The sequence below is a fragment of the Trachurus trachurus genome, assembly GCF_905171665.1.
Source record: "Trachurus trachurus genome assembly, chromosome: 16".
NCBI classification, from domain to species: Eukaryota; Metazoa; Chordata; class Actinopteri; order Carangiformes; family Carangidae; genus Trachurus; species Trachurus trachurus.
The window spans coordinates 16,015,562-16,026,799 of NC_139902.1; the positions used below are offsets into that span (position 1 = coordinate 16,015,562).

General features: G+C 38.4%; 1 protein-coding gene across 2 annotated transcripts; it reads left to right on the plus strand.

Moving 5' to 3' along the window:
• Positions 1–4,360: 4,360 nt before the first annotated feature.
• On the plus strand, positions 4,361–9,222 carry LOC310999553 (myelin-associated glycoprotein-like). Of its 2 annotated transcripts, XM_083990022.1 has the most exons (9): positions 4,361–4,521; positions 4,713–5,075; positions 6,433–6,717; positions 6,863–7,114; positions 7,208–7,465; positions 7,552–7,651; positions 8,557–8,643; positions 8,736–8,808; positions 8,890–9,222. In XM_083990022.1, the coding sequence occupies exons 1-9, from the start codon at positions 4,473–4,475 to the stop codon at positions 8,923–8,925; spliced, it is 1,503 nt and encodes a 500-aa protein (XP_083846148.1). In that variant the 5' UTR covers positions 4,361–4,472; the 3' UTR covers positions 8,926–9,222. The 2 variants fall into 2 exon arrangements, with proteins under 2 accessions (XP_083846148.1, XP_083846147.1); XM_083990021.1 differs by having other exon boundaries at positions 8,736–9,222.
• The last annotated feature ends 2,016 nt before the right edge of the window (positions 9,223–11,238 follow it).

An 11,238-nucleotide genomic window follows, 5' to 3' on the forward strand; every position in this document is an offset into this window, starting at 1 on the left:
ATAGTCGTTCCCTATAAAACTAATAGTCCTCATTTCATTGCTTGAGTTATTGCATACAAATTTTTTGAACTAGTTGTCAGAATCTGTCAAACTAATTTTAAATGTTGGGAGAACCACTGTAAATTCAATTATTCAAACATTTCAGGTATCCAGTATAGTATTGGACAGTAATTCAGCACTAAACAATCTGCACTGCACTACTGTCATTGTGTCAGACATTAAGCTACAGTGGGACAAGAACTTTTTACATTTTACATTTCTATACAGCAACCTACTTACAGTAAAGATCTGCCATATTTACAATGTTGTAAACTACAGTAAAATGAGTTGATGCAGTAGCTATATGTAGCCTACTGTACATTACTGTAGCTAATTTTACTCAGCACCACATAGGATTACAAGACAACCTCTTAGAGGTGGGAGAGGACTCTTACTCTGCAAAAAGAGGAAGCCATTTGTGCAATGGTGATTGCAAACAATGATGGTTGAGGATTTTGGAATATTGAATCCACTTCAATCATCACAATTGACAGAGTGATGTAGATGAAAACATGTGGCCAGACAGACAGGAAGGTCTGGATGTGCAGCAATGAGTTACACTAATTGCAATATTGTTTACAGTTGTGCACAGCTTTACCCAAATTATGTTTCTTATGTTTGTTGTAAATAGATGACTGTAGTGTATTTTTCTTTTGCACAATGCTGTGAACAAATTAGAATTACAGAGAGCTGCAGTAAAATGTGAAACATACGTATTCAGTGTCAGTTACTCCACTACATACAGTAATGTGTAACTTTACTAGTGTTGTGCAAGTTACTGAAAAATAGTAACTAGTTACTCCATTTTAAAAGTAACTCAGTTAGTAACTGAGTTACTAAGTTAGTAACTCAGTTACTCAAACCAAAAAGTAATGCGTTACTGAGAAAGTAACTTTCACGTTACTTTAAAATGTTTTTTTTTTTTTTTTTCCAATGCTCCCACTAAATAAAGGTTGATTGAATAGGCTTTGTGCACAACTCCACTACTTCCTTTTTTTATCTGTAAATTTTTGCCATCATCATCATCATCATGCTGCATGATGTCAGCAAGTAGGGTGAAGTCAGGTAAAATGGGCCACTTTTTGGTAAACGATTAATAAGACCATCAAAAACGCTATGCATGAAATCCATTGATATTTTTAAAAATCGACATAGGTCTCTTAAATGTTTCTGTGTGAAAAAAAAATTAAAAAGTATAATTATTTTGGAATTATGAGAGTTAAAGTATCGGGATATTCCCTCTCGAGGTACGATGAAGGTTCAGGTAAAATGGGCCAGCCATTCAGGTAAATTGGGCCAAGAGAGAACAACACAGTAGCCTAATTTTAGCAGAAATCATTTAAATTTTAATAATTAATTGACACTACTACTAAACTACAACACTAAACTTAACATTAACAGTGAATACATAAGAGGTTGAAGACATTTTTTAATCTTAAAATGCATTTTAAAATTACATGATCATGTTGTTGATATGCTCTTTGTTAACTGACTATGTTATAGGCTCTTTTACTGTGTGTGTATGTGTGTGTGTGGCATTATAGATGCCATTTTTTCCCCCACAGTGCTAATGGCACCATGAGTGGCACTGACCAACCTTGGATATATATCTAACTTTGAACATGTTTTGCACCCTCAATTTCTGTGTAACTTCAGTGTAAGACTGTGTTTTGTATGTGGCCCATTTTAGCTGAAATGCATGGCTCAATTTACCATGATGCATTAAGGTAAATTGAGCCACCCACAAAAAATGCATTTAAATAAAAAATAAGTACTAAGCTTAGCAAGAATTTTGCATTCTATCCAATGGGGGGAATCACAATGTGTAGTATTATAAATCACATTTTTTATTGTAGATCTGTTTTTTTACGGAGTTATCAACCTTATCAGTTTCAAGTGAAATTTGTTTGCCAGGCCACTTTTCGCACACTTCTCCTCAGCAGGCTGGATATAAAGCATTGTCCCACCCACAACAGCAACCAGAGACCACTCAAATCAATTGTTTTTTTTCAAGTACAGTTGTAGCAACAATTTGAAATCATTTACAGCCATTGCCTGTTAAAACTTAAAAAGCTAGGAGGCTCAAACCTTAACTGGCTCATTTTACCTGATGGCCCAATTTACCTGATGTCACCCTAGCCTACAGCAGCTTGACCTAACAGAACTGCAAAAACAATCTTGAGGATAGGCTACGTCTTAACCGAGTTACATTCAAGAACCTGCATGTTTTCAGTGACGGAAAGTAAATTCATTTTTTTTTCGATCGATCAGCTGTGTTTACCGTTTTAGAGAGGTGGATTTGAGTCCGTCTGTCGGACTCCAACCGCTGCTGCTCGGGTGGAGTGGGTGCTTGTGTCTCGCTGTGACTCTCGAGCTGTGTGCCAGTTCGGGGGCTGCAGGCTGCACTGGCACACAGCTGATCAGTCTCGGATCCTGCGTTAGCTACGTTACCTTAGCTCGCCGTCATGCCCTGTCCTGAGGCAGCTGACGTGTGGCCGAAACCACCTTGCGTTTCATTCAACCGAACTGTAGTAACGCGCCACTTCACATTCTCAGTAACGGCAACGGCGTTGTAACGATGGGAAAAGTAATTAATTAGATTACTCGTTACTGAAAAATATAACGCCGTTAGTAACGCCGTTATAGCCTAGGCTACTCTAACGCCTTTATTACCAACACTTTTTCACATAGCTGTACAAGTAGTGTATGTGCTGTCTTGAGGTAGTGTCACCAAGACCTGACTTTTCTGCATTAGAAAACACTCAGAGAATAAACTGTCATAATGAAAACATGACAAAGCCATTTGACCATCCTGTTCATAAACGATGGTGTCAGGACTTCTCATTTTGATGACACTGACAGTTTCATTGACATGAGTAGCTACTTGCTTTTGAGGGATGAAATATCCATTTTGAGCAAGCGATGCACTTTTGCAGGTTATCCACTAGGTTTTGCAGTTTTGTTTTGAGAAATGCACTAACTGTTGTGCAAATGTTACTGTAGTAATGATTTGAGAAAAGCACCAAAGCGACTTAGAAAAACTGTAATACCAACATAAATAACACATGACACACCCCATCCTTCATGGTTTCAACGGAGAGAAAATAACATTCAGTCTTGACACCTCTCCATCTCTGAGACACACTGTGTGAGGTACAGTATTATATAGATAGATAGATAGATAGATAGATAGATAGATAGATAGATAGATAGATAGATAGATAGATAGATAGATAGATAGATAGATAGATAGATAGATAGATAGATAGATAGATAGAAAAATTCCCTCCTATGTTGTGAGGAAAAAAGGAGTACTGAATGATGATTAATGTCCCACATAGGTTAAATAGGCTAATTGTCTTTTTATTTGCAGCTCTGACCTTTAAAGGAGAAGATGGAAGCTTTTAAACTGTCTCTCATCTTTGTGTGGCTTTCCTTTAAAGGTACGATACACTCTCATACATCAACAATGTGTATGTTTACAATATGTGACTGGTTCCGCATTCAATTTGGATATACAATTAGAATAAAGGGGAACTATGCAACTCCAGTCTCTTTTCAACAGTTTTTCTAACCCTCCTCCCGTCCATGTGCATTTGTTTTCAACAAAGCCAGCGAGAAAGCGAACAATAGATAACTTTATCATACGTTAAGATGCGTATATTAGTCTTATCTTTCATAAACAAGAGATTACGTGTTACGGAGCCCGTTTGTGTCGTGGTGCCGCCGAGGTGAGAGCTGGGACAGATGCTAATCTTGCAAGGTCGGTTTTCAGCCAGCTACGTAGACAGCAGAGAGCCTCCATTCTCCCTGTAACAAGTTATAAGTCATTCCAAAGCTGTCTATAATTACAGCTTTTCTCAGTTGCTTTTGTGAATTTTTCAGATCAGAATGAAAATTCTCATAACTATGTATTAGTTCAGCGTCAACAACATTTATTCATTTGTGCACATCATAGTAGCAGTTTCTCATCCTTTTGAACAAATTGCAAATGCCTTTGGACATGTATCAGTTGCTTTCATACAATTCTCTGCTGTTTCATAACATTATCATTTACTTATGTCTTATAGAACATAATTTATAGATTATAGATTATACTTGATAGATAGATAGATAGATAGATAGATAGATAGATAGATAGATAGATAGATAGATAGATAGATAGATAGATAGATAGATAGATAGATAGATAGATAGAAAAATTCCCTTGTGAGGGAAAAAGGAGTACTGAATGATGATTAATGCAATAGACTTCCCTAAAATATCTGATGTGACAAAAGGGTAACAGTGGCTGTGAGATGCAGTAAATGTGGAATGGAAACTGGACATCAACTAGTATTAGTCATATCTCATTTAAAGGAAACAACAGCAGCCCTGCACATGACTGGAAATACTTCGCATTTTATTTGCCGCTCTGATCCTTAGAGGACAAGATGGAACCTTTTAAATGGCCTCTCTTCTTTGTGTGGCTTTTCTTTAAAGGTACAATACATTCTCATACTCGAAGCAAAATGCAATTTTTAAACATTTGGCACAATCTCTTTATTCAGGTAAAGAATCAGACTTTTGGGTGAATTTGTATTGAAGTAGACTGTTCCTCAGGCTGTGTTCATTTTGTTCGTCAGTTTCATTTCATGAAATTTCATTTCATTTTTCTTTGTATTTTATCACAGCTGGACAAACTGAAGCTTCATCCTGGACCAATGAAATGCCTTCCTCAGTCAAAGGTTTTCTTGGATCCTGTGCGGTGATTCCCTGCTCTTTTAATTATCCAGATCCAAAACAGATGGTTACTAAATTCACTGGGATTTGGACAGCGGCAACAGGTCATGTCATCTATCACCCTGTGGAGTCTAAAATAATGGAGCAGTATCGGGGTCGGACAGCGCTGCTGGGAGATGTAGCACAGAAGAACTGTTCACTGAAGATTGATGACCTCAGACAAAATGACCGAGGGCCTTTCCATTTCCGGATTGAAATTTCAGACTTTAACAGCTTTTCTTTCAAAGAAAAGAGCGTCTCTATTTCAGTGGTTGGTAAGTGAACAGCATTCAATAAACAGCTCTGACATTAAAGGTAATGCCTTAGGTTTCACATAAAGCTCTGTTTAATTCTAGTGTTCTTATAGTGTTGAATTCCTGAATATATTCATTTGTAATTCATCAGTCATGACATGAATCAATTGTACTGATCAGTGTTCGGTGAACATATTATGTTTACTTTCCGATGACTATTGGATGACATCTTCAAATGTGATATCACATATGTGCAAATGAGAAAAAAGGAGACTATAGTGTTAACTACTTTGCTTTATTTCTGTATTGAAGGTTCAGGTTATAAATTGCTGTTCCTTGAAACCACAGCTCTCGGACACATAAACATCCAAGTTAAACAGCTGGACCCTCAGTTCCTCATTTGTCACTGCCATAACTCTGATTACCAAACAGCTGAAGTTAAGTTTCATTTCTGCAGACATTAAGAAGATCTAATGTCCATGACAAAGGAATTTGATTCAGGGAAACTACTTTTGTGAAAAAACAGTTTAGCACTGTATAGGCCTCAGCACAGTGGGGGTCAAAGGTCAAATAACAGTGTCATGATGACCTCACCAAATGCAAACATGCTATCACAACACCTCAACGGAAAGTTCTTCTACTGAAATGATCAGATTTTCCCTGTGATGCTGCAGTGGTATAATCACAGGATGATAGATGATTAGATTTTGATGGACAAAGGTCAAAGTTCAAGGTCACAGTGACCTCACGTTCTTGTGAATGTAACATATCAGGAGCATCCAGAGGGAATTGAATTTCTTCTGGCACACTATCACTGTACAAAACATGTTTGCCATAACTCACAAACAAAAAATATAATGACACAATTGAACTCTAATCTCTGAAGGACAGAGTTACCGATAATCTAAATGGTCAAAGGTCAGCTTCAATGTGGCATCATAGTGTTCTGCACAAAACATTTCTGGCTATTATTCAACACTCATCTGATCATGTTTTCTACAGCTGGGCAGATGGTGTAGGTAGGCGTTCAACCATGAGCCAGTAATTCTTGTTTTATCCAGAAAAAGGCTTGTTAATTACCCGGTAGGACGGTAATTCAATTCCCAGCTCCTTCAGTCTGCATGTCAAAGTGTCCTTAGGCAAGACATTGAACTAATACTTGTAAATGATTAGCTCCCAAAAAGCCTGTCTGTGAACACTGCTGTATGAATGTGTGAAAGGGTGAATATGACGAAACAGTGTAAAGCGCTTTGAGTGGTCCAAGCAACTAGAAAAGCACAATGTAATGGCGTAGATGCACTAAAGCCTTGTGTATAATTTTCTTTTGTCGACTGTAACCTTTCTTGCTGTGTGATTGTAACCCTTCTTGCTGATTTAGATGAACCAAACACGGCAATCTCTGTGAAAGAGGAAGTACTGGAGGGTGAGACTGTGGCTGCTTCCTGCTCTGTGTCTCCCTTCTGTCCCACCTCTCCTCCCGTCTTCAGCTGGAGTCACTCTGGAGAGCAACTCCAATCACAGCAGTTCAGCGACAGTCAGTGGAAAGCAACAGCTACTCTGACCTTTCGCCCTACCCATGCTGACCACAACAAGACTTTACTGTGCAACGTAACATTCAGTGGAGGGAGGCAGCAGGAGGCATCCAAGGTCCTCAAAGTAAAACGTAAGTAGATGCTTTAAACACTGTAAAAAAAAAAAACTGTATCTTATTATATTGTTGTGTCCTATCCACTTTGACATTACAAAATGTTAACAAACATATGTCTGTAAAGAACACCATGACCAGTTGAGTGTATATTACAATGCAGATCATCCAGTGAATGTGAAGGTTGAGCACAAGGCAGATGTAAAAGAGGGAGAAGCTGTACAGCTGAAATGCTCCAGTGATGCTCATCCTCCTGCCAGTACCTATACGTGGCATAATGAAAGTGGTGCTGAGCTGCATCAGGGAAACACCTACATGTTGCCAAATGTCTCCAGACACGTTGGTGCATTGTACTGCACTGCCATCAACACAGTGGGGGTGGGCAAGTCGAGCCCAGTGCAGCTCAGTGTGTTATGTAAGTAAACAATCCACAAACTGCATTACAGTAATAAGGTAGGTCATTCTTTAATAGAAGTATAACTCATAACTGCGTTACTTGTCCATGCAGATGCTCCTGAGATTAAATCCATCTCCTGCTCTGCAGAGGGGGACATGGTAAAGTGCATGTGCATCGCGGAGTCCAAGCCTTCCTGCATGGTCCATTTTGTGCTCTCAGACAGAGTCCTGACAGGTACCAAGGTAGAGAAACATGGCTCTGTTACCATTGGGACTCTGCAGGGAGTGTTTGGATCCTCTGAGTTTATCCGGTGTCTGGCAAACAACACTGAAGGCAATGCCACCCATCCCCTCTCTCTACCTGTCAGCGGTAAGGACAAGTTTGTAGATGCCTAATGATTGTTGACTTGACTGTGAATAACAGAAAAACTGAAAAATGACCTTACATGGTTTCAGTCTGGACAGATAAGATGCTGAATCTCTATATTGTCATCGCTGTGGGATCTGTGGTGGTTTTGGTGGTACTTGTAGCAACAGTGGGATTTGTTAAAAAATGGTAAGTTGGAGCAGAAAATGTTTCCTCTCAATGTAGAATTTTTTTGTAAAAAAAGTTTTTTTCCATTCAGTTAATGATTACATTTCCTATGTGAAAGGTGCAGATGGAAATGTTTTTTTTCAATTGCCACACCACTTCACTTCCACTGGATTAGTATAGGTTTGCATGTACAGTATGTATGAATACATGTATACAGTGCTGCTTGAAAATGCATGAACCTATTATACCTATATATTATTATTATTATTATTATTATTATTATTATTATTATTATTATTATTATTAACAACAATAATAATAATAATATTTATCATGATTCTCTTATTTTATCATTGATAGTTTTTTATAAATGAAATGTCAATTCCATGTCCTTGTTTTGAAGGAACTCTGAGTATGTGAAACATGGAATCAGAGTATGTGCAAAAGTACAGTGAACCCCAGCAGACCAATCAATTGACACATCCTAAGAGTTTGTAAGGTCTGTAAGAAAAATCATTTACACATGCAGGGCATTCAGCATCACTGCAACTCTGCTCAGAAGTGAACTGCCATTCAGACCTTTCTGCACAATCTGGGACAAACATACATACGTCAACTATCAACGATCAACTTGTTATTAGTTAAGTTAAGTTGCCTGTTTAAAATTTGCCAGAGATAACTTGGACAAACCAGAGGCCTTCTGGAAGTCCATCCTCTGGACAGATGAGTCCAAAATTGAATTATTTAGGCACAATCACAAGCACCATGTTTGGACGGTTCACAAACTTTCAAGCAGCACTGTAGCTATATAATAGGACATGTTTTTCATTTTACTGTAATTTACTATTTGGCTTCTAGTGGTTGTGTAAAGTGTCAAAAAAAAGATTGTTTTCGAGGTCCTAAATGAAAAATCATTGTTCTTCCAGTAGGGGGAACCCTGGAACTACACTAACGCATCACATGAGCGCCAACATGGCAGCTGAAGAGTTCTCTCAGTACACTGCACCAAAAAGGTTACAGTTATTACCCTCAGCTATTAAATGAAGTTATCTCATGGTTTAGTATGGTACAAGGAAGCTGATGTTTGTTTGTTTTCTATTCTCAGAAAAGAGATTGAATATGACGATGTACAGAACCCTGGATATGATGACAATGATCACATATACGGCAACATAGAGGTACAGTATGTGAGTTTTTCTCCATTCACTCATTATTTCCATGCATTACAGAAGAGATAGTAAACTTTATTTCTCCTACAGACTGATGGGGACGATGCTATATATACTAATGTGTAACAATGTTCAAGTCAGTGGAACAATACAGTCTCTCTGAGCATCATCCAGAGAAAGAAGAAAAGAAAAGAAATACTGAAATGTTATTTTCTGCACATATTACACAAGTATCATTTTTCTGTATTTTGTATTTGTCCATGTAAAACAACTGATTTTTGTGTCAATTTGTGTTACCTTCTAATAGGTTTCTAAGTAACTAATAATTTCTAAGTTACTTACTCTTGTCCAGAACTTTTCTTGACTGTTTGTTTGGTCAACAACAATTCTGTACTATAATAAAAGTTTAATGTGATATATTTCCACAGGTCTACTGTGATAATTTACCTGGAAATATGTTAACTTTTGTTTTTTATATCAGTCATCCACATTGTGCAGATTACCCTAGTGCTGTGCACTATTATATTTCTGTTTTATTTCTGCTTTATCAGAATGACAGAGAAGAAAATAGATGTGGAAGTTCTGAAATGTCAGTTTCCTATCAAACACAAGCAGTTAAGAGTTGACCATGTTGTGAAATTGCTATGAAAGAGCACGGCTCCTCACTGCTCTGTTTCACTACAGCAGCACAGTCTTCCTGTATGAGTTGAACATCATAATAGGAAAAAACAGGGCAAGGTCAATTCAAAGAGGAAGCTGATATGGGCGCATGACGTCTGTCCGACTACCCATTTCTCCGACCATACATTTCTTTATTTTTGCGTCCATTAGTCCGACCTCCCACTTCTCCGACTTAAGTAGCCCTAACCCTTAACCTTAACCTAAACCTAACCTTAACACTGTAGAATGGGTAGTCGGAGAAATGAGCCGTCGGACTTTTGGGCAGTCGGACTGACGTATGCTCCCCAGCTGATATAATACAGTATCACAAAGATGAACAAAGTCACTGTTGCTTTTACATCTGATTGTGGACACTTGGTTCATATGGATATACTGTACAATGAAATGTTGTGGCTCATGAGTGACAGACAAAGCCATGCCTGCAAAAGCAGAAGACCTAGTTCCCCCAAGTGCGACGAGGACATTGTGGCCACCTGTTGCTGTGCTCTCTGTTCCCCTCCTCTGGACTGGGCTGCCTTGCTGGCAAGTGTGCATGGACTCCTATGGGCGATTTGAGTTCTCAATGGGCCGATCGGCACGACTGACCCAACCGGGTGCGTTGGTTCGAGCCGGATATATACAATTACTTGGGGTTGCTTTTTCTTTTTCTTTTTCTTTAAAAAAAAAATAATGCTAGTGAGTTGGTCTGCTTCGGGCTTCAACACCCGGTCAGCTTTTAATTTTCAGTTGACAACCCTGTATTACACAGACATAACACAGTAATTACACAGGAATTGCCTAAAGCATGATTTAACATGATGAATAATAAACTGTTACTGTATTATCCAATATTATCCATTGAGGTTTCAATGAACTGAGTAACTTACTGAGTAACTCAGTTACTAACTGAGTTACTCAGTTACTAACTGAGTTACTTTTAAAATGGAGTAACTAGTAACTGTAACTAGTTACTATTTTTCAGTAACTTGCACAACACTGAGCAAGACTCCAGGCTGTCACATAACGCTACCGTTAACATTAGCAGTTGCAGCTAATGCCGGCTAACTTAATTCAAAACAGTTTAACCCAAATGTTGTTTTACTTTGAAATATGGTCCAATGTCCATTCGGACGTTTACCGTCCCTAAGCATTGCCAGAGAGAGGTGGGAGTTGTGATTGTGAAAGACATAGAAGAAAGTGAAAGGTGAGAAAGCGAGAAACGGAAACTGTCTCTGGTGGGTTTTGCACTGCATGCAAGTTACAAAAACAAGGTCATGCCTGACTGTTTATCTTATGGTGTGAACAAACTGTAACTGACTGTGACTAAATGTCTTGTTGTCAAACACTTTTTTGTATTTGGCTTTGTATTTCACAGAAGTGCATTACTGTCACACCAGATTATACTGTTTTTGTTTTGATTTTCTGTCATGACAGCTGCTTTGTTTTGGAAAACAGGTCAAAGTCATTTTAGTTCAGGGGGCACATACAGCCCAATTTGATCTCAAGGGGGCCAGACCAGTAAAATTATTGCATTATAACCTGTAAATAATGAGAACTCTGAATGTTTCCTTTTGCACTTTGTGCATACATTATTAAGATGTTTACAGTTTATGAACTATCCTTTTTACAAAATATTATAAAATTTTCAGGCGCAGTGAGAACTCGAGCCGAGCTGGGCCAAGAGCAAGTGGTGAATGTCGGGGCTGTGTTTACACTACGCAACAAGCCACTGTTGTTGTGTTGTGGTCAATACGTGACGTGAGTGTCGGCAGCTCTGTG

Bases quoted from the DNA above. Each gene is read 5' to 3' on its own strand.
- LOC310999553 (XM_083990021.1), top strand. From the start codon at position 4,473: ATGGAACCTTTTAAATGGCCTCTCTTCTTTGTGTGGCTTTTCTTTAAA. The intron at 7,466-7,551 runs GTAAGGACAAGT...ACATGGTTTCAG, and splicing joins CCTCTCTCTACCTGTCAGCG to TCTGGACAGATAAGATGCTG. The intron at 8,644-8,735 runs GTTACAGTTATT...TTCTATTCTCAG, and splicing joins CAGTACACTGCACCAAAAAG to AAAAGAGATTGAATATGACG.